The sequence below is a fragment of the Fundulus heteroclitus genome, unplaced genomic scaffold, assembly GCF_011125445.2.
Source record: "Fundulus heteroclitus isolate FHET01 unplaced genomic scaffold, MU-UCD_Fhet_4.1 scaffold_74, whole genome shotgun sequence".
NCBI lineage: Eukaryota > Metazoa > Chordata > Actinopteri > Cyprinodontiformes > Fundulidae > Fundulus > Fundulus heteroclitus.
This window is the reverse complement of record NW_023397186.1, coordinates 885,299-907,549: the sequence shown is the minus strand read 5'-3', so window position 1 is coordinate 907,549 and position 22,251 is coordinate 885,299. Positions and strand designations below refer to the sequence as shown.

At 38.0% G+C, this 22,251-nt stretch overlaps 2 protein-coding genes across 2 annotated transcripts in view; both read right to left on the bottom strand.

The window, feature by feature from the left end:
* Nucleotides 1–19,456, bottom strand: part of LOC105934264 (phospholipid-transporting ATPase ABCA1) — a 37,827-nt gene extending 18,371 nt beyond the window's left edge. The window contains exons 1-8 of the mRNA XM_036134110.1: nt 19,330–19,456; nt 15,426–15,534; nt 13,794–13,887; nt 12,816–12,957; nt 12,500–12,618; nt 9,202–9,323; nt 7,257–7,448; nt 6,013–6,102 (exon numbers count right to left, since the gene is read on the bottom strand). Of these exons, the coding sequence (XP_035990003.1) occupies nt 6,013–6,102; nt 7,257–7,448; nt 9,202–9,323; nt 12,500–12,618; nt 12,816–12,957; nt 13,794–13,887; nt 15,426–15,491 (825 nt within the window). The 5' untranslated portion in view covers nt 15,492–15,534; nt 19,330–19,456. The remainder of the gene's footprint in view (nt 1–6,012; nt 6,103–7,256; nt 7,449–9,201; nt 9,324–12,499; nt 12,619–12,815; nt 12,958–13,793; nt 13,888–15,425; nt 15,535–19,329) is intronic.
* Nucleotides 19,457–21,578: 2,122 nt separating this feature from the next.
* LOC105929256 (phospholipid-transporting ATPase ABCA1) overlaps nt 21,579–22,251 on the bottom strand; it is a 26,950-nt gene continuing 26,277 nt past the window's right edge. The window contains 1 exon segment of the mRNA XM_036134095.1: nt 21,579–21,603. Within this exon segment, the coding sequence (XP_035989988.1) occupies nt 21,579–21,603 (25 nt within the window).

Below are 22,251 nucleotides of genomic sequence, written 5' to 3'. Positions count from 1 at the left end.
AACAAGTTTATGTTATGTGCAGAGGCCACTTCACTCATTAATGATCACTGACTGCAGGAAGGCTTACATAATTTTAGGTTGTGTTGTTACATCTTTGGAAAAAAAATTAAGCTATTAAAAGGAGATCCTAATTTGCTAAAAAAAAAAAAAAAATTAGTATTAAGCTTTCCAGAAACTAAGGTTTGAAAATCTACCACAAAATTCAGATGTCTATTTATTACCAGATACAGAAGGATATTAATGTTGTTTACATCTCAAACTACCACTTCTTTTAAAAAAAAAGTATTTTTAACCAAAAATTAAACAAACAGAAAATACATTTGTCATACTGGGGTGTACAAATTTAACAGATCCCCGTTTTCTTGCATTGTGCTTACTGCACAGATCATTATTTCGGCTTTTCTAAATTTTTTCACACCTCTTTTCCAGAATGTTCAGCGTTCAGGAAACCTCAAAAATCTCAGTTTCACCTGTACGGACCCACAGCGGGCATATTATCGTTGCCCACAGCTCGACTTAAAACAGTCATGTGCAGGGCGAGCGGCATTCGGTACATGTGGTGCTCTGAGAGGTGGAGACACTTAACACTTGACCGTCTGCTCGACTAAGATAAATTTAACTGCTGCTCCCAGTCGTCAGCGTGCGAGAGGGTCTGCATTGCTTTCAAGAGAAGAGGTTAGATAACATGTAACGTGACACAGCACAGTGTCTTTCATCAGAAACAGCCAGCATGCTGAGTGTTTACACCACAGCAGGAATATTCCTGCTCCAAAGCAAATCAACAGCTCTCAAGCTGATAAACGTGTGCCGACGCAATGTTAGAAATATGCGCGTATAAAACGGGAAAGAATTTTGATATTTGGAACAAAACAACAGACAGCCCTCTCCTTTGTTCGGGGATTTCTTATAATAATGCTCGACCAGAACGTCTGTTTGAATTGCAGTCTTTGTGCGAATCTGGCACAACTCCGTGGCTGTGCTTGTTTCCATCCCAGAACAATTTGAGTTTTTGTTACGTTTGGGTTTTCTTAAATGCAAGAAACGAGAAGTGGCGTTTTATACCGTCAGCAGTCACGCGCATTCTTAAATCATAGGGTTGGTTGCACGGCAAGGTTATCACAGGTCAAGTAACAAGTCTGCACAGGTTTAACAATGTTTCCATGCTGTTCAACCAGACACGCAATTAGGGCAACAACCCATAACAGGAAAGGAATGAAAGGAGGAGGTTTATCAGTTTTTTATATAAAAGGAAAACAAATAAAAGGATGAATTAGAAGGAAAGCTTTTGTTTCCCCGAGTGTGAAGGGGGAGGAGGGAACTTGGGTTTACAGTAAGTATGGCTTGTGTGGATGATGGATAGAGCATCAGACCTATTCCTGGAAGCAAGGAAGCAAACAAGAAAGCAAATAAGAAGGTTAAAAAGAAAGAAAAAGCAATCAAGAAAGAAAGAAAGAAAAAGCAATTAACAAAGAAAGAAAGAAATCAAGAAAGAAAGTCTTGCTGCAACAGAAGCAGAATATGAAAAAAGAGGAGGGTTGGAGAACAAAGAGAGGTTACTATCGGCCATTTCTCCTTACAGGCAAACCTCTGCAGGTTCCAAAAGAAGAGGTTTTTTTTTTCCTTCCCGACTTTTGTTTGCGACTCCACGCTCTCAGACAAAGAAACATATTCACGCACCAGGATATGGAAACATTCCGCTTATTCTGGTTGTTACAGAACAGATAAAACAGTGCTCTTCTTTCTGCATATCTATCTATTTTTTGCCCTTAAGGTCTCAACTAAATATTCAAAACACATTTTAAAGAAAGAGAAAGTGAGAGTGAGGCTCGCTTGCTCTTTAAAAATGGTCGCCTTGCAGCTGAGTCTGCAGCCACATCAGGGTAACATCGTTTCCGGTGATGTGTTTTGTCTGTATGCATCCGAGTGAAATGGTGCAAGGTGTGTGTTGTGTGTGTGCATAAATGCTGCATGTTGTGTTATACTCGCGGTGCATGAGGTTTTCTGCGTAACTGGTTTACTTTTGTGGCTGTAAGTGCATTCAAAAAGTCTCAGCCTGTACAGATGCTTACATTTGTTGTTCCACCTAAGGGTCCCAACATCCTCTTTGCTTTTCTCGCACAAATAAAACGGCACCCTTCTGAGTGATGCCTTTTTACACCACGATATGCATCTCGGTGACTTTTCATACCAAATCTGTGTTTCTAGGTCTGTGTGAATGAAAAGTGTTTCGTGTAACTGAGAAAATGTGTCATTCCCTTGAAGGCGATCGCCCACGGCGACTTGCTGAGGTAGCAGGGTGAATAATACCGACTGAATGCAAGCATGTAGATGTGCGCACTCGCATGCACAGAGAATAAGAGATGGATACGGAGAGACAGGCAGGCAGAAAAACAGGATTGCCCTGGAGTAACCTCACAACAGAGCCTCTGTGAGGTTATTAAAGTTCAAGTTTCCACTCCAGCACACAGCTATTTAGACCACTGCAGAGCAGCACAATGGCTGATAAAAAAATTACATTACCGGCACGTATATCAGATTTCGCCCACATTTTTCCAACGATTTTGAGTATATTTGGTTAAGTTTAGAAATGCTTAGGAGCATGTACGACTGCCTTGGGCAGCCATTTCTACTGGGGATGCAATAAACAAGGCTAAGGTTGGGGATGTAGGGGAAGTCTCTCTTTTGCAGCAGGAATGGCAGAGGAGTTTATCTGAGGCCAGTTTTTGTTTTGATAAAAAGTGCAGAGAGGAAAGCAAAATAATGGTCAGCATAAAAACCAAGCACTGGCTAAGTCTCAGCAATTTGTCCTTCTGTTAGACATTTTACCTTATCGTGTGTTGGCTAGAAAATGTCTGGAAGGATGTTCTCACGCGCAGCTCTTTCAAAACATATCAACGATAAATGGATGTAAGAAAACAGCCAGTCTGACCCTGAGATTTATCTATGTTGTGGATGTAGTGCTTTCATCCAGCAGGATTTCTGCAATGTCTTTCCAAAGGTTTTAACAATCTCTTTAATTAAATTAGCTTTAAATGATCTTACGATTGTGCGCATTTTCACAGTCATATTCAATACGCTGGAATATTATTGAGAAGCTGATCTCAATACACTAAGTGAAACACAATTTATGGGTTTATTACACAGACTGATGTTTTCAAGGCTCTGGTGCTGTTAATCATGCTGATTTTTCTCTTCCTGTTAATGAAAACGTAACATTAAAGATTAGAATATTCCATGAGGCCCATAAGAAAATAGTAGACATGTGGGCCTAATGAAAAGTATGTTAAATACCTGATTTAAGGTTGTCATTTTCAAAAATTACTTTCAATCTGACAATCGTCCTCAGAATTCATAGTTTGTTTTATTGAATATGACTAAAGTTACATCTTAAATTTGTTTATTTTTCCCTGTAATTGTAACATTGCCATGCTACTGGTTTAATGCATGTTTGTTTGTTACAACATCGAATAAAAATATATATATATTTAACAAGGTGTTGCTTGAAAAGAGGGATTAAAAAAAAACTTTTGTAAGAGACAATGGAATCACAGAGAGTCAAAAACCACCAACCTAATTTGATGCAGCTACATTCAACTTGCTTATGAAACTTGAAATATTTATAAATTATTTTTTATAATGAATGTAAGCCATAAATTTCATAAGGAGGATTTTAAAAAGCCCCCAAAAAGTCTTAAATTCAACATTTCTCTCAAACTTGGAGATAACCTGTACAGTTTATTTTCATTATTTTACAAGTCATATGTAAATAGGTTACGAATGTTATTTTTAAATTATGATTGTGCAAATTTAAATGTACATAAGGTTCCAGAAGCATAAAAACTGAGAAGTGTCCATGGCCACAAACAACTTCTACCATACCTATGTTTTTAACAGGTCTGATAATCATATTATCAATCTAATTATCTGATGACACAATATTTGATTAGGTTTAGTGGGCAAAGAAAGGTTTAATATATGTCGAAAGCCACTTAGGGAACTGGGTGTATGGCATGACTTCTTTGTGATTCTCGTTACACAGACACACTGTTCCTGTAAGTGGTTCTATTTTTTTTTTACTCATTATGTTACATTCTGATAGTTCTCCCAAAATATTGAGATAAAACGATCAGTAGAGAATATCTCATTTTCTCATTTCCAAACAAGGTCTCACTCAGAAAAAAAGATATTCTATGACCACATTAAGGCCACGGTTCATTTTGTTTTCCACAGAATAAAAAGTTTGGCCTGAAGCACATCACAGGGGTTACGAGGTTTAATTTTACCTTCTAGTCTGTTGCACTTTGCTAGCAACAAAACATCATTGCTAGCATGCCAGCTGCTCCTTTCTGCTCTGTAATTTTCACTAAAAATTTTAACATATCACCAACAGAACAGCGATTTACTTGTGCAAAACATGCACATTTTATTTTTCTAAGAGTTGCCCCTTCACACAGTTTCATGCAAAAAGAGGAAATTGGTATTGTGCATAGACAGAAAGGAAATTATGACTCAAAGGTGAAACATTTGGATTGGAGAGAGAAGAAAAGAGCAGTTCTGCAAGGAACTTTCAGCTGCAGGAAATCCGAACACACACACACATACGCACAAACACACACACGCACACACACAAAGACAGCTGGGTCTTTATGTTTTGCCAGATCAGCAGAGCTTGATCCTGAGAGAAAAGGGGGTAGATTGCTGCCTCTCTCATTTCTCAATGCGCTCCAACAGCACAGGCTAAGTTACATTAGCTTAGTTCAGGCATGTGGCTCGGCGCGTTTGCAGTGTCCTCAGATGTAACTTTCTGTTTGAGAGTGCATACAACTTGGAGGATGGAGCACCTGCTCAGGTCTCACTTTCATTTAAGATCAAGAAACATATTGCCATTCTTCTATGAGTGTTCTTTGTCATTTGTTCACAGAAATGTGCTCTGTAAAGCACTTTGAACCGCCTTGCTGCTGAAATGTGCCACAAAAATAAACACGACTGGACTCTGAAGGGGAAGCTAGCTCAAAAATATATAATAAAAAAATATCACAGTAGATAGATAACACTTGGTTAAAGTGGCTAAATGTTTCCAAACCAGCAAACACAGCCTTTCAACTTTTTTTCTTTTCAAAACCCACCTGTCTGCATCACACAACCTTTCTAACTGATGATGATCGTGAACTAAATTGTCATGAAATGCCGTGAATCAGAAGGCTAAAATGTGTTTCTTCATTCATTTTAAAAAGGAGTTTTAGAGGGTGTTTAATATTAACCATCATATTGAATACATTTGTAATCATTAAATAATCTGCAAGTTATAACAATATTAAGTTATTTGTATAAAACAAATCCTACCTAACCATTTATGTAAAGACTCGAACTCAAGATGTTTCTGGAGTTCAGTTCTGCTTTTCTTGCTGGTCGTGCTTGGCAAGGACGCAGTAAGGTTGGTATGTTTACATGGACTGCACTAACAATAAACATGCCAATTTAAGAAAGAAACTTCCTTCCACAGGTCGTGTGGTTGTGGGTGTTTCTGTGTTGGAGGTTTAGCTAGTTTAGCAACAGGACTAACTGTAAAAAAAAAAGCAAACTTGTTTGTAAGCTGAGCTTCTTAACCCTGAGGCTGTGATTGCATGTGAATGTCACATCTTAGCTGTGCCTGGATTACTTTCCACCTTGTTAGAATAGATTTAACAAGCTTTGCTCTCTTTCTGTGATATTAATCACAAACCAGGTCTTATTCTTTTGGTTCTTTCATACAAAGGAGTGCAAACCATTGACTTGCTAAGCTGTCGTATAATTCCTGCCCTGAAATGTAGATTAAAAACTACCCAAATGAAGTGTAGACAAATTGTTACACCATTACCTTTGGTTAAATTCTAACAGTTTATCAGTGTAGCGAGGAATTGATTTTATTCACAAACATGACAACTGAACTTTGGATACAAATAATTCAGATGTCCTGTCGGTACGTGTCACTGTGTGGGTGGTAATGTGGGCACACGTCTGTCGTTCATTTACCTCGACCCCCAGCGCTCCAAGGCTCTCCAGAAGGTTGTCGGTCGCGGTTGCAACTTCTTGGACCACTTTGGGGTTGGACCTCACATCCTTCTGTCAAAGAGAATAGATAGTAATCAGTTGGTGCAAGCAGTTAACGCATCTTAAAAACGACTTAGTTTTGACTTCTTTTACTTCAAAGTCCTTTAATGGAGGAGTTTATCCCTGTTAGTTTGATTAGATGGGAAAAGAACTGTCATGACATTTTAAGAGAAAAGATGTGAGGTGAAAAAAAAACTGAAGTCGAGAAGAAAAGGTTTGAGTGGATCTGGGCTTCTGTTTTTCTGTGTGTCACTCTGGGTTCTGTTCGTACGTGTGTTTTGGAGTGCTTTGATCCATCACGCTAAGCTGCGGGGTGCTGGAAATTTGGACGTTTGATAAAGCACAGATGCCACTGAAAAGAGAAAAGCCTTCTACGAAAAACTCACTGTACTCCAGTGAACTCTCAACTTTCTCTCTCTAACATGCTTACTTTTGTCTTTTTTCCTTCCTGCCTTATGATTTATCTCACTCCCTCTGTTTCGCATAGCTCACAATCAGGGCAAAGAGGGGAGGAAACTGAGTTTTGCAAGAGTTCTCGCCCTCACACAACATTTTTGCCAATGCGCCAGAATTTCCACTGTTGTGTAATGATTTTGCAAAGCATCCATGGACTCAGTTTTGAGGACAATGTCTGTTTTCTGGGAATCATACCCTAAATAAGCTAATACTTGTTCTCATGGGAGTAAAAACTACCAAAAAGGCATCACTTTTCCTACTCTGAGCTGCCAAAAAAACTAAACAAAAAAAAGCCTTAAAGTACCAAGCATATTGAGTGTCGTTATTTTTTTTGATTTATTGGTCATTCTCAATCTTCCTGCTTTTAAGTTCAGTATAGCAGATTTGTTTTGTTCATCTTCTGCCATCTTTCCTTCTAACGTTCATGGGACAGGGGAGAGCACTTAGGAACAGAGGAGGGGCGGCACCAACCAGGAAATGGAGGAAATTCTTGTAAACAAAACATTGTTTGGAGATGAAAGACAACAAAATGTCAGGAGTTTTTTCACACAATTAATATTTGGGTCGGTCCTTCATGACTAAATTGTAAATGTAGCACACCCAACAGCTTTGGGAATAAAAAATACAATCTCTTAATGGGAAAAAGTATTTTTGTTTCCATGTCAAATCGAGGTTGATATAAGCTATAAAGTAAATTTCATACGACTCACCCGAATCGGTTTCAGAAAGTCCAAATTGGAGAGGAAGTTGTTCTGAGCCTTGTCCAGCCAGTCACTGGATGATTTGCAAATGATTTCTTGAGTCAACTGGGACACGTTGCGGTCTTCAATGTGGACAAACTCCTCCAGTGGTGTTGTGTTGCAAAGATCTCTCAGATGGAATCCAAAACCTTTTGTGAGCACCTGGAAAATAAAAAAGTCCAAAACAGCCCAATTTATCTCGGAATATTTTGACTCAGAATATGTGCTGAATCTATAAAGAGTCCAAGTGAACTCAATTGACAGAGAAATATGATTAAAAATATGCAATAAAAATACAAATGGAGGCCTCCAATGACCTCTGATCAGTTGCCTTATATGTCGCCGATGGTCCATGTTGTTACTACTAAATAGCAAAACAAAAGACAAACCTGAACATGACCTGTTGTTCTATAAAAATATGTCTAATGGTGGTTTGCTTTCAGCTTTCAACTAGGCCTTTAAAAAAAAATTGCCTTTGTATATTAAAAATATACAGTCAACTTAGAAATTAATCTTATTAACTTAATATAACATTTTTCTTCCCCCAATGATTTTGCAAGCTATATTGCATCAAAATGTGATAAGAAAACCTTCTGGTTCAAAAGGGAGTTTTCTTTGAGATTACTTTTGGCTCATTCAGCGTAAAAAACAAAAACAAGTGCTTAGACTGGACATAAAGAACAAAATTATGAGTCGAGTAAAAAACAACAGTGGAGTAAGGAGTGGTAATATAAACACGGGGACAAATGATGTACTCAGAACTTCCAAGAAACTTATTTAATCACAATTTGTGTTTATCCCTCCCCTCTGTTAAAAAAGGGCAATCATTTTTTTTGGAGGGAGAATTGCAGCAGAACCAAGTAAGGCGGAGTATCAAGATGTCTTTTCCTGGAACGTGAGCCCACAGGGTCTTTTTTTTTTTGCAACACCATCCGAACATGTGTGTTTGTCTCTAAACGTCCTTGACCACTCTGTGCTATCCCATCACAACACTTAGACAACATAATACGCGCGCAAACACACGCGCTCATACACAGCCGTTAATCTGTTCGTTGGAAAAACATCAGGGCTGAAAGCCGCCGGTTGGGAGGATTGGGAATCATCCTAATCGACTGGCAGAGCATTCAAAACATGTTTTCCTTCGAGAAGACACGTTTATGTAACATCAGCCTGTGTGTGTTTTCCCCTTTCTGCATGAGAATAAAATTATGCCAAGCTTCATTCCTTGCCAACAACAATGGGCACAGCAATGAGAAGGTCCCCATCATTCATTTTCATTCTTCTGATGAAGCGGTGAGCTACGTGGTGAGACATCCGCCTTCTGTGATCAATGAGTGTCTGGGAAAGGGGGCGGCAGGGGTGGAAGAAAGGGGCTTGGGTAGAATCAGATGGTGTAACGTGTTTTTGACTTAGAGCCTCTGTCTCTGCACGTGAGGGGAACTGAGGGGGAGGGGTAAAAGACGGAGCAATCACGTGACCGCAGCCGCAGAGCAGAGGTAAACGTACGGGTCTGGGCTGGGGGAGGAACGGCTGTACTGGTCAGTGAATGCGACATGAGTCACCTAAATGTAGCTTGTATGAATGGAAATGTTGGGTACACAGAACATCGTTTTAGCAAGTAACAAAAACAGACGGATGCTGAAAAAAAACATCTATCCTTTCAGCTAAGGTAACAATAACAGGAAACCTGTTGTTTGGAGACAATCAAGTCAAAAATCACAACAAAAATAAAGAAAAACAAACGGGAGCGGGACCGGTGCCCAAATGTGATCTGCCCCCTGGGTATTAAGGGCTTAGCTGTGCTCCAGCTGAATCCTGCGATCCCAACAGATACGGCAAAGCCAAGGTCATTAGATTTATGCACAACTGCTGTGAGAGTGGGGGAGACTGCCTCATATTAATACTATTATTTTACCTTCTCCAAATTGACATCGGCCTCCAAAACCTGCTTCAGTGTGTGATGAGAAAGCGACGCGTTGTGGTGCAGAAAGTGAGAAAGAGTCTCATCGTCTCTCAAGAAATCCTTCAGCTTGAATCCTAAGAAAAAAAATTAAATTATAATACATTGAGTCAAAACCTCTGGACACAAAAACTCCCCCAGAAAAACAACAGAAGAGAGGAAGTTGGCAAACTCAACTATACGCAATGTTCATCCAAGTGTTTCAGGGGGGTTTGAGGGTTGCAAAATAACATAGGGAGTAACACATCAATGATGAGATAATCTTTACAACATATGAAATGGATACCTAATTTTATCTTATGATTATGAATCCCTTCAACCACATTGATGCTGCAACACACAATCCATGCAGTCAGAACGCTCTTTGTGCTTTGGTGCAAAGAAGTCAAAACTCTTTATGAAACTGGCTCGAGTCAGCTGAGCAGTTGAGGAAACTCACACGGATCCACACAAATACCCAGCTCTGAACTGAAGAGTTTGCAGATTTTATCACAGGGCATCCAACTTTGGTCCAAATACCCCATCCTTCCTCACAAACGTTTACATTTAGCTTTTGTCGATTAACCTGTTTTAAATTTTTGTCTCCTGTGATTTTTTGTGGACTTTAGAGGACAGCTTGGAGAATAAAAAAAACAGGAACAGGTCAGTAGACTAGCTGTGACTGCTTTTTTTTTAAAAGCCATTCTTTATGACTTCTGGTTGCGCTTCCGGGCAGCGGCTTAGAGCGTACGTTTCGTTCTGTACGCACTTTGTGCATACAAAATGACAAATAAAGTTGTCTAAGTCTGTCTAATGGCCCTTTTTCATCAACTAGATTCAGTTGTGCAAAAGAAGATGAGGTCTACTCTGCTAACATTTGAAAGGGACATTTCAAAGTTTTGCTTTAAAATATATGCAGCTGTGACTACTAACATAGCTCACCACCGTCAGGGTGTGAATGACTGTAGTGTTAAGCGCTTTGGGGTCGTCAGACTAGTTAAAGCGCTGTACAAGCACAAGCCATTTACCGTTTTACTGACGCGTTTCTCCTTTAATCCCTGTTTATGCGCTTCCATGTTGTTCCCTTTTTGTACTGATCAAATGACATCAATACCCAGCCACAGGAAACACTTGGCTTTGCCTGAAACCCCGAGGGAGGAAGTGAAAGAGAACAGAGTGTTTCTAACCATTTAAGAGACACGTGGATATATATATATATATATATATATATATATTTTTTTTTTTTTTTTTATGTCCCGGAGTGTTTAGGCCACTTGCAAATTCTGAATTCAGCTAATGCATCATCCATATTTTGGCTCTAGAATTCTTCTCCAAATATACCTGTGCATTTGTCCCTGGTGCCAGCTCTGTGAGCATTAATGATTTAAACTCTCAGCGGTTAGCAGTCAGGGAGCTGTAATGGAGGCTAATCAGCATCCCATTGGGAAGTTCCAACTCCCGGGGAACTACTAACAAATACCCAGGAGGTCATGCCATCATACCTTTGCTAAAATTGATTTTTTGTTTTTTATTTTCATACAGTGACATCCACATCCTGGTTAATGTGTGTAGATTGGATTAAAAGAATATACTTTATTGCAAAAGCATAACTGAACATGCTGCTGCAGTACTCTAACAGCAGTGGACACTTTTTCCCCTCACCATCCTCCACACACCAGGGCTCAGTGACTAAATAAACTTCAGTCCTCACCAGCCATGTCTCATCTTTAGTTCCTTTAAACATTTTCCTTTTTGCTCTAACTGTAGATCTATGTAGCTACTCTTCTGTCATATAAACATTAATAACTATCTGCCTTGAAATGCATGTTCCCTTGTGTTTCCCATTTTGAGGAGTGGGATCTCTTGATTATAACCGGGTAAAAAGCTTTGTGAAACTCTAAAACAGACTGAATAAAAATATTGCAGATGTGTCTTGCTAAACCTATTTCAGTTACAACACACGTTGTACAACCAAACCCATCACCAAAGTGCAAGATAATCTATAACTTGGGATATAGTAATGTTTGAAGCAGAACATTTACAAATGCAAATAAGATTTTTTTTTTTTAGCAGTAGGTGTTTAAAAAAATACATTTTAAATCCCCTAACAATAAGTCATATCTCACTTAATGTTTAAAACTTGGAAAGGCTTTCAAGAAGTGATTATAGAATGAGCTTTACCTCTGGGCTAACTAAGCAGCAGTAAATGTAAGATAAGTTTGGTTACATAATTTTATAAAGAAGACCTTACATGTTCAGCATAACATCAAAATAGGGTATTATGAGACATAAAGTCAATACCCTCTCATTTCTAGAGAGGATATGTACAGAAATGACCGACATTCAGTGGATAAATAACCGTTGTTTGATATTTTTGCACTTCAAATTATTTTTTCCTCGTTTGTTACACAATATTCTTCCTATAGGATAATTTTATAATCAACTTTTCTTCCTTTGTATTGTTGTTGATTGGCATAATGCATTTGTTTTTCACTGTGCTAACACTTCTTCATAAGTAAAAATGTAATCACTGACATAATGAATGAAGGTGTCTGGTGTGATTTTTTGTTTTGGTACCAAGTTCTTCATTAAACTTTATCTCAATCTAGTGTAAAGCGTTTTGGGTGGTCGGTCTGACTGGAAAGGTGCTATATCAGATTAGCCCATTTAGCATTTAAGTTCTTCTGTAAAAGCGTTTATGGTTTTGGAGAAGGAGCCTACTTCTCTAAAACCTGCGCTAGGCTGTCAGTAACTGGGACAGCACGCAGGCATTTTCTAGTTAAAACAAACTCCTTAATCTATGCTTTGATTACACTTTGCTAGGGTGGAGTATATAATTTTACATATTTCCTGTACTGTACTCCTGACAGCACGTACGAGCCAAGCGCCACCCCTTGCCCCCAACACATTTGCCGAAAAAACCAGGACACCAATGTTGAAAGAATGTGATGGCGATTACTCCGGGTACATCGGCTGCAAAACAACAAGTCCATCCTTAAAGCACCACTGCTTGCTGCAATTAATTTGTAGCAACTCACGTTACATTGGCTTTGTTTAATTAAGTGTCTACAGTGAATGCAGCATTAGAAAAACTACCTTGGGCTCCAATAAGTTTGAATTAGCGCCAAGGTGGTGCAGCTGATGAATGGGCGATCAATAGGAAAGAGAAACTTATAAAAATGGCTAGTGGGACTGTAAGTAGCACATTTAAAAAAAAAAAAAAAAAAAAAAAACAGAGGATACAACAAGCAGATAATTAAAGCCGCGTCCTTACGAGCAGGGTTCTCCTGAAGCTTCCTGAGGGCCCTCAGCATTCCTTTGTAGCCTTGATAGCTCTTATCGTTCTGCGTGTACAGCAGGATCTTCTTTGCATCATTAAAGAGTCGGGAGATTCTGGTGACGTCAGCGAGCAAAAAAGGGCAATTAAACACAGTTGCTACAAGCTTAAAAAAATAAATAAAAAATCTTCTAAAATGATAAAAAATAAATCAAAAGTACTATGCAGGTCAGCAGTAACGATCGGGCCGCAATGTTAGTGTTATTTCAAAACTGCACAAAGGAAAAAAAAATCTCTTAATCAGTTCACTTACATAGAGTCATTAAAATTTCCAACGATGCCTGGACTCTCTCCAGGGGTCGGATTACGAAAGCAGGGATTGTTGGCGTTACAGATAATGCCTTGTACCCAGGGTAGGGTACCTGCAGAGGGCATGGCCTTGTTAGGGAAGTGGCCTGGAAAAACAAGCAAACGTTTATCATGATAAGTTAAATTCCAGAATGAGTAAAACATGAATGATAATGTTACATCCTACAATTATCTCATTGCTAATAATATCATTGCTCAATTTATTTGTTTTCTTAATAGCAGTTTATTCAAATTTTCCCAAAAAAAATGAAAGACATTTTTAAAAAGATTATTCTACTAAAGGGGGAGTCAAGAAGGTTAAATAACTCAGTGTAATTTTGCAGGTTGGTGCTTTTATTCCCAAGAGTGAGATGCTCTTTATTACCTGTTTTAAAGGCTTTTGGATACTTTGAGTCACATAACTGTTACGTGGCAGAAAGTTGAGAAAGCGACTGCCCCTTTCCTGCAGCTGATGTCTAGTCACAAATTCACATAGTGCAAACCAATATTGACAAAGCAGATAGATCTTTGTGTGTGTGTGAAGAACAAGGACCTTAGACGGATACCATGTTGATTTTTCCAAGAAACCAAGCATCCAATGATTTGTCTAAAAATAGCGTTCTTGGATAAAATGTATTCTTAATAACGCATCAGTATGCGAAGATGAACAAAGATGAATCTGACTTACTAAAGGTTATCTGAGGTATGCCGCAAGGGTCTGTGCTAGGTCCTCAGATTTGATATCACTTATGAGACATATTATTAAACTTAAATGGATAGAAAAACCATAAAATTTATTTGAAAAAGTTTGAAACAGCTTCTCAGTACAGTTTTAAAAATGTTTTCAAATAGTAAAACTAAATGCATAATATTTAGTAATAGGCAAAAAAAAAAAAAAAAAAAAACATGGCTCAGTCTGTTCAATTTGAAAGAGTGGACTTACATTCATGTTGCTCAAAGGGTGGATAATATATCCGGACCGATATCAGGATGAAAAAGATAAACAAGGGCCAAATGATCTCAATCAGCAGCTGGATCTAAGGCACAAAGAGTGATGAAAGGCATTAATCAAACAATCCTGGGCACAAATCACTTACAACGCATGAGTTAATCAGGCCCTAACTGGTCTGTTTCTTTTAATGCTTTGATCTTTGCAAATTCCTCGGCCTCATTTCCACAGCTTCGTTTTAAATAAGCACAATGTTGAGTGTTTGCTGCTGGTATACAAAAAAATAATAATGCTGTTCAGGTTTTTCACTTTGCTAACAGTAAATCTCACCATGAGTCTGCATATAGTATATAGGTCAGGAAACCGCATGAGAGGGAGGCAGCGACGGGGAGATCTGTATGGGTTTTGCCATCTGCACCATATGGCCTTTGAGCTTCAGCTCCCGGCTTGAAACAGCAGGGCAGACAAGCGGTGTGACGGATAAAGAACAGAGCCGTTGTCTCAACAATATGCACTGTATCCCTTCTGTTAGCGGAGGCTGTTTGGGAAGTCACGCGGCCACAGCTGCCACTTTGAGGAGCTGCTCCAGCCTGATGGACAAGTGGCCTAATTGTATGCAGACGAACTCTCCTCTCCATATAAAGGAGCACTTATGTTAAAGTGTCAGACTGAATGTCATTTGCATAACTTTGAGCATGTGGGAATCAGCCGGCACATGATAGTAGCCAAATAAAAAGATCTACTTGACAATCATGTCATCCCCACATCTGACTCAGTCAATCTCTGCACTGTAGGGTTTTTCGGTCCAAATGTCTCGGAGGACAACAACATCATCCCCACTGATATGAGCTACCCACTTGTGAGAACAACACGTGTGAGTAAGCACACAATGTCCTTTTGGTCAAAAAAACAAAGCAAAAAACTCTGATTTGAAGTCAAAAAATGTAAATTAGTTCAACTAGTGTTTGGAAATTATCCAAGAAGACAGATATTCTTCTTTTTCTATTGTTTAGTGAATAAAATAATATTAATAGAGAGGCATTAATAAGACTTTCTACGGCCAGTTCAGATATTGATAATTTTATAAGTCGGATTTGCTGAATCCAGTTTTGATACCACACTAAAAAATACAGTTAAAAAAGTGCTACAATTTTGTTTTTTTTTGGAAGATGGAGGAATTACAACATTATGCTCATGTATGCATCCAAGCATATGTCCTTAAATCTTTGTAAGATTTTTGTATGATCAAACAATGCATTAGAGCACACACTGCTGTCTGAGGGGTTAATAGGCTGAAAATTGTAAGAATGAAATGAATAAGAAAACCCTTTTTTCTATTGAATTTTCTGTTCACCAATAAGAGCCAATCAGAGGCCCTGGTTTATTAGCCACTGCCACTTTATTGGTGCATCTCTAAATATTAGCTCCCTCACATAAGCAATCCTATCATACTCAGAAATGCGAGAGAAATGTGCCAAAAAAGAGAACATCTTTAAAAAGAAGAATTTTACAAAAGGAGAAAGAGCAGAACGGGATTTAGATAATTTATACATTTATTAACCAATTATAAGTTATACATAAATGGCTTTACTGTTGTTGCAAATCGGTGATTAATAAACTACTTACAGTTTGTCTTCGTCTGTAGGTGAAGTTCTTCCACAGCAGTAGACCCAGCTGAGTGGAGACTGCCATGTTGCCGTCTTCCTTTCCTCAGAGAGCCAACCCCAGCTCCTCACTGAGAACACCCCAGAAAAGACTGTGTTTAAACACAACAAACACCAAAAACGCAAGGATGATGCAAAACCAGCAATCCAAATCACCAAATTATACTTTTGTTGTGGGAGAACTAGTACGACAAACGTAAGAGACACATGTTAAGCCTCTTCTATTCAGCTCATTCAGCTGTGTTCTTGTGAAAGAAGACATTGGTCAATTAACATAGACACTCTGACGCAGAAAAAAATTATTTGAAAAACAGAACAGAAAGTGTTGACACCAACAAACAAATATCATAGACACGCAAGTGTACCAAATGTGGTCGTAACAATTTAGCAGGCCATGTACCGGAAAGGAAACAACAAAGGGGCTTGAGAAAGAAAAAAAGAAAATAAAAGGCTCAAACTGGCCAAGCATTCCATGGAAGGGGTAAATAATCCTAAAAAATAAATAATTAGAGCCAAAGTGCAGTAAACCGCAGAAAACGATAAAGCTGAAAAACAACGCGGGCACAATCACCTGTTGAACAAAACTCCTCTGACCTGAAAAGCAGACCCGCCAAAAATACCAGCGAGGCTCAGCAAAATCTAGCCAAATGCTGACTGGAATAAGGCTGCCGACTCCAGCAATTTCAGCTCCACTTAATGTAAACTCATCCGTCCAAAGTTCAAGCAATTCATCTGAGAGGATGAGTGGGAGGGGAGGCTGGGGGTGGGGTGGGGTGGGGTGGAGGGGGAACTTTTTAGCCTATTGAAGTTTTCAGCAGAACCTTCTTATTCTCGTTGGCTTTAGCCAGTTGATACCTCAGAACCAAGCAAGTTCGTCCATTTGGTGTAAATGCAAAATGTACATAAAAAAGTCCAAGTCATGACTTTCCCCTTGTCTATTCTTTACAGAATCAATGATTAAACAGCTTTAGTCAAATGCTTTGCCCTCTGATCTTTCTTTTTCTTTCTTCCTTGATGTTGTGTGATTTTTTCTTTTATTATATTTTTTGGATATTTACAAAGTGAAATATGGTCTGATCAGACCTGTCTTTTTTTAATTTATGAGAAAATCTGCTTTTCTATTTAAAACGCATGTTTATTTAATTTATAAACTATTTGCATTTTAATGTTATTTGAGGCACACACATCCACCGTGAAAATAAAATCCATCAAAGAATGTTTGACCAGCGACCCAATCTCGTTTGGTAAGAAATCTTGACGTACTCCTTGAATGAAATTTAGATAAGAAGTTGTTGACCTTTCACCTAGATACATCTCCCACTGATGAAGTTAATATACATTTAAAAGCAAACTTGAATGCCTACTGCTTACCAAGCCAGACTCCATTTTATTCATAATGTTCCACATCTGTATGTGTCCGAATAACAGTCACGTAGCGAGACTTCCAGTTCATTGGCGGATAAATTGAGGCCGCCCTGTTTTCCATGCAAAATGTCCTTTATACAGATTAAAGCTGATTGGCTGCAGTGGACAGTGGGACCATAGCACGGCATAGTCAAGGACAGAGTGATGTTCAAACATAACGTGCTGGACTGATTACTTGCTCAAAAATCTACTGTGCAAAATCTTCCAATGCTATGACTTTAAAAAAAATGTTTCTCTGAAAAGAAAAAGATCAAACTTTTGTAATTATTTTACCGCTATTCATGCTACCGCAGGTTGCATGAATATATATATATATATATATATATATATATATATATATATATATATATATATATATATATATATATATATATATAAATGTAAGGATTGATTCCGGCATTTAGCCGTTCTAGCTCTTTCTCTCTTTGTTACTTTGGATACCAATATGTTGGAGGAAAACGTGAACAAAATGTGATACAGACGTGAAAACCCCAAATAAATAAATAATGTAGCAATTTCCATCAGTATTTGCCGTGAAATAGCAGGAGCCTGGCTCGATCCACTGGAATGTTCAAAATGTCATAATATAAACTAACAGGAACTTTGAGATCAACGAACAAACACGGTGACCCAGGGACACTATCTGCTGTGTGGGTACATCTGTTTCCTCCAGGAGTCACTTGATTTGTTGGCAACGACACAGCGCAAAGAACTGAAAGAGCAAATCAACCGAAATTCACGACATTATTAGACTGATTCAATTAATCATAGCAGAACTGCTTTATAAATCCCCACAAATGAATCATCTGACCATGCTTTGGGCTACTGCTTCATAGTGTGGCATAAAGAAGCAAGCCATAAATAAAGTAGAATATGTCTTTGTATTTAACACTATATAACAATCCTTCCTCCTGCCTTAGTAAAGCGCGTCATTTTGATTGTTTTCTTCAACGTTGGAACCGGTCTGTTTTTTAACCGAAAATCCTTAGAATAAAGGGGAGTGCGTCACTTTCATCCCAAGGACCTTAACTGTAATATTAAGACTAATTTCGATCTGATGCAGCGAGTGCTTTTCGACTGCATTACGCGTTTGAACGGGACAAACAGTGCCTCGAAATCTTCACGTCGTGTGCAGAGACAGGAGAAAAAAAGGGGGTTGTTTAGCTCAATTACTGGTGCAGAGCGAGGGCGCCTCTAGTGGTATAAAACAAGAGAAAAAAAATATCATCTTTATGCTTGTTTACCATCATTCCTCGCTCACGTGTTACATCACATTAAGACACGATGTTTTTTTTTCTTTTCTTCAACGCCATTGTCTTTTTTTCTTATAAAAACACGTCACTAGGACAACCGATTACACAAAAGTTGTCTCTTTTTCTCATATTGGGAGCAAAAAATAAACAAAAAAAGCATAGAGTCGTCGAATGGTTTAGATGATTTTTTTTTTTTTTTGCTCCAAAGTACCACAGGTGAAAACAAAACATTTAAACGACGTGGCAGCATCGCAGTATGGATGTTATGTCAAATGAAATGGAGAACAAAAGAGGAATATACAAAGTAAAAAAAAAAAAAAAACACTAGTGGCACACTAGTGAAAATTACTCAAAAGGTAGAATAATAAGACAGACAAGAGTCAAATGACGTGTTTTTGAAAGGTGCATCTAGCTGTTTATGATATTGTCAAAAAAGGATCGTCTTCCAGACTGACTTCTGTCCTTCATCTCATTGTTCTGCTGAGCCGGGGTTACTGTCGGTCATCCAGCTTAGCGGCGCTGACCAGCAGCATCGTTAAGGCACACAAAATAGAGCGACGAGAACGACAAGTGGCCCTTCAAAGTAAAGCTAAAGGTAACTTCAAACACGTCCCATCAATGATTAATTCGCCTTTTGCCACACAGTACGCCGTCTTGTTATAATTCCCATGGTAGGTAAATAAGCATCAACATATGTTTTCAAGTTATGCACATTTATGAGGCTGTCATTCGGCATTAAACCAAGTGGTTGCAACAGAAAGTATTTTATTCTCGAATTATCTCACCGGATGCTGTGTGGTTAGGTTTTCTAAATTTACTGTAGTCTGGAGTCGAGAACGATTAGAGACGCTGTCGAAATAAGAAATTAAGAGGCAAAAAAAAAATTATAATCAAAAATCAAAAAACAAAAACAAAAAACTTGATATTCGTCACAATATCAGCAAAAATGCATGGTTTTTGATTTAGACAAAATTAATAAAAGTGGCGGATGATTACATTAGTGCAATTAAAGCACAGTATTTTGTTTACAACACAAAAGTGTTTCTCCCCCCCCTGCTTCTTAGCACCAGAATTAGACAAACAGCCCACCAACATGCTCACAATCAGACAAAAGGCTGCAGTTAAATGTGCGGCAGAAAAAAAAGAAATGTACGTAAAACTCAAAGCAATGCATGCAAAGTCACAAACCTTTAGTCTTGGTGTTTAGTCGTTCTTCTGCTTGTCATCAGTTTGAAAGTCCTTATTTTCCTAAACAGAAGGGAAAACGAGGCTGAAAACTGCGTCCCCCTGACGCCGCTGTGCTCCTTGCTGTTCTTTGTCATGTCTCGGAAAACTGTTTTTCTCCCCAGGCAGGCTTTTATAGCGCAGCTCGATGCGGAGCGCAGATGAGCAGCAGAGGGTAACTAACGGTCACAGTTTGTTGCTGCTTCCCATATAAGGCAAGCACGTGCGGAAGCAAACAACACCCCTTAAAGGGCCAGCCACACCTTTTCAGGGCTGATGAGGGGAGGGGGGATGCGATTATTCTTACTGATTAAGTTTAGCAAATAATGCAAATGGTGTATTGTACTAGTATATAGCATGGCAGCAATATAAAGATATTTAAATGTCCATTTCCTGTCATTTTTTACATTGCCTATGTTTCTGATGGAGCATTGATATTTTAACATGTTTTCAATCTGATTGTAGAATCTCTTCAAATCTAAATTCATTATTGAACTATTTCTGCATTGATCTCTTTGACTACTTTTTGATGTGGAATATTAAATTCTATTTGTATGCTTATGTATTTATTTACTGAATAAAAAGTCTGAATGGTTCATTTACAACTGACTAATGATATATGAACATATAGGAACAATAGTTTGTTTAGTTATTTTTGTTCATATTGGAGGCGTTGCACTGCTAACTCGCTCACAGATTTCACAATATTGGCGACTGAATGTCTAAAGTTGATACTCTTCCCTATTTCATTTTTCCTCAAATTATTTTAAAATATGTCTGAGCATCTAATTATCAGTGTGTGGAGAACAAACCTATAGCCTGGCACCTGAGAAATATGAAACAAGATTTATGGCTTATAACATTTATATGATCTTTTGCTCTTCATCCTTAAGTTACAAAAGTAAGAGAAAACAGCCACATGCATCAGTGTCTGTAGAAATTGATGCTCAGATAAATACTTTGAAAATTTAAGAATTCATAAATTACAATTATTGGCAAGGGTTTTAGTTTTATATGAACAGTTTGATAGTGGGAGATTTGCATATTTGACATATGAAATAATATCATGTTTGTTCTTAAAAACGTTTTTATCTTTCCAATAGAGCAAATAAAAATTGATGGTGTAACAAACACACTATCCTTATTTCAGCCTCCTAAAACCTTGTGAAATGTAAACTATATTTGATATTTTTAGTAAAGAAATTCATAAAGTATATCCAGTACTTTACTACCAGTGTGAGTAATAGCACCGTACACCTTTCTGTGCTGGTATTTATGATTTGTTTTGTTGTCTTTTATAGCGAACACATGTAAAGAAGCTTTTCACTAGTTGGTTTCTATTCTGATTGTTGTACTCAGTATTCCATTACTGGATTAAGAAAACGAATCATGCTTGACTAAAATGTGTTCATCTAGTACTGAACAAACATTTCAAGGTTAAGTTACCCTTTAACATGATAGTAAATAAATTAAACATCGTGTCCCCACATTTTTTAACATGATTATTACTGTGCAGAATCGCAAGACACATTTTCATCATGGGGTGTAAAAATCTGTCTTTGCTTCAGTACTCCAGGTAGGATTACAAATTTCTACCAATGATAATAGAGGGTTTGGAACATTACTGCAAACTGCATTTTCTATTTTAATGCTGTTGTTGCAGCTTGGGATTTTCTCTGTGTGAAATTAAAATAACGCTACATGTACTGCAAACATTGCAAAAACTAGGTAGTTCTTTACAGATTTACGACTAAAAAGATATGTGATGGGATAGTCTACTGTCATTTACAGTCCAGCAATTCACCACTCTGCAAAAAGGGTATTTACTCTTACTCTTTCGGAGTTTTGCATCAAAACCTGTTTGATGGAAAGTTTTAATTCTCTTCATCCCCCTGCTGCATTTTAAATGAAAACAAAACACAATAAATCATCTGTTCTGTTTTGAATCCTGCTGTCCCATAAAAGGCACTCTGTCCTCTGCTGTGCCGTTTCTTAATCAACATGTCTGTCCCAAATCCTTCAGAGACAAGTTAAACAATGACAAATACTTACCATACCGTTTAACTGAACCACTCAACTGTCCAAGAAACACTGTACAGAAGCAGCTGTCAACACTTTATGTCCTTAGATATCAGCGCCTGGATCCTTTACAGCGTGTGCTTTAGTCTGAATGGCTCATGGGCCATTATAACCAGATTAGTTGAGGTTGTAGTTTAGCGGAGGATGGTGTCAGCTAAACTGCAAGGGACAACATGAGATTATACAGTGCCTTAAAACTTTTCACAACCCTAAAGCTAGCTCGTATTTTGTCATATACAATCACAAATTTTAATGTCTTTCAGATTTGATTGTGATTTTATGCCATAGGCCAGCACAGAGCAGCTTAATTGAAAACTTATTAAAAAAATAAAAAAAATAAAGTGTGGTGTTTATTTGTAGCCATCACCATCTCACAGAGCACTGTTCAATCCACTAACCAACCTGACTGATCTTGAGCTATTATAAAAGAAAATTTGCAAAGTTTTAAGTGTTTGAATGTGCATAACAGTTAGAGATATATTCAAACTAACTGCATCTGTACTGAAGCAAATATGGCTCCACAAGGAATTGACTCAGATGGCTCAACGTGAAAGCACCACCCACTATATTTTTCAAATATTAAAAACATACATGATTTTTTTTTCCTTCCATATTGAAGCATGTGATTGTAATGGTAAAAAAGTAAAAAATATAATAAAATAAGGTTTTGTAAAGAAGACTTTTACAAGGCAAAAAAGCATCCAGAAAATACACAAAAAGCATAAAAAGGAATTTTCTTTTTGTGTTGTAGTGAAACATCCGTGAAATGATCAAGAAACCTCTGTAGATCTAACAGAAAACCTGCAA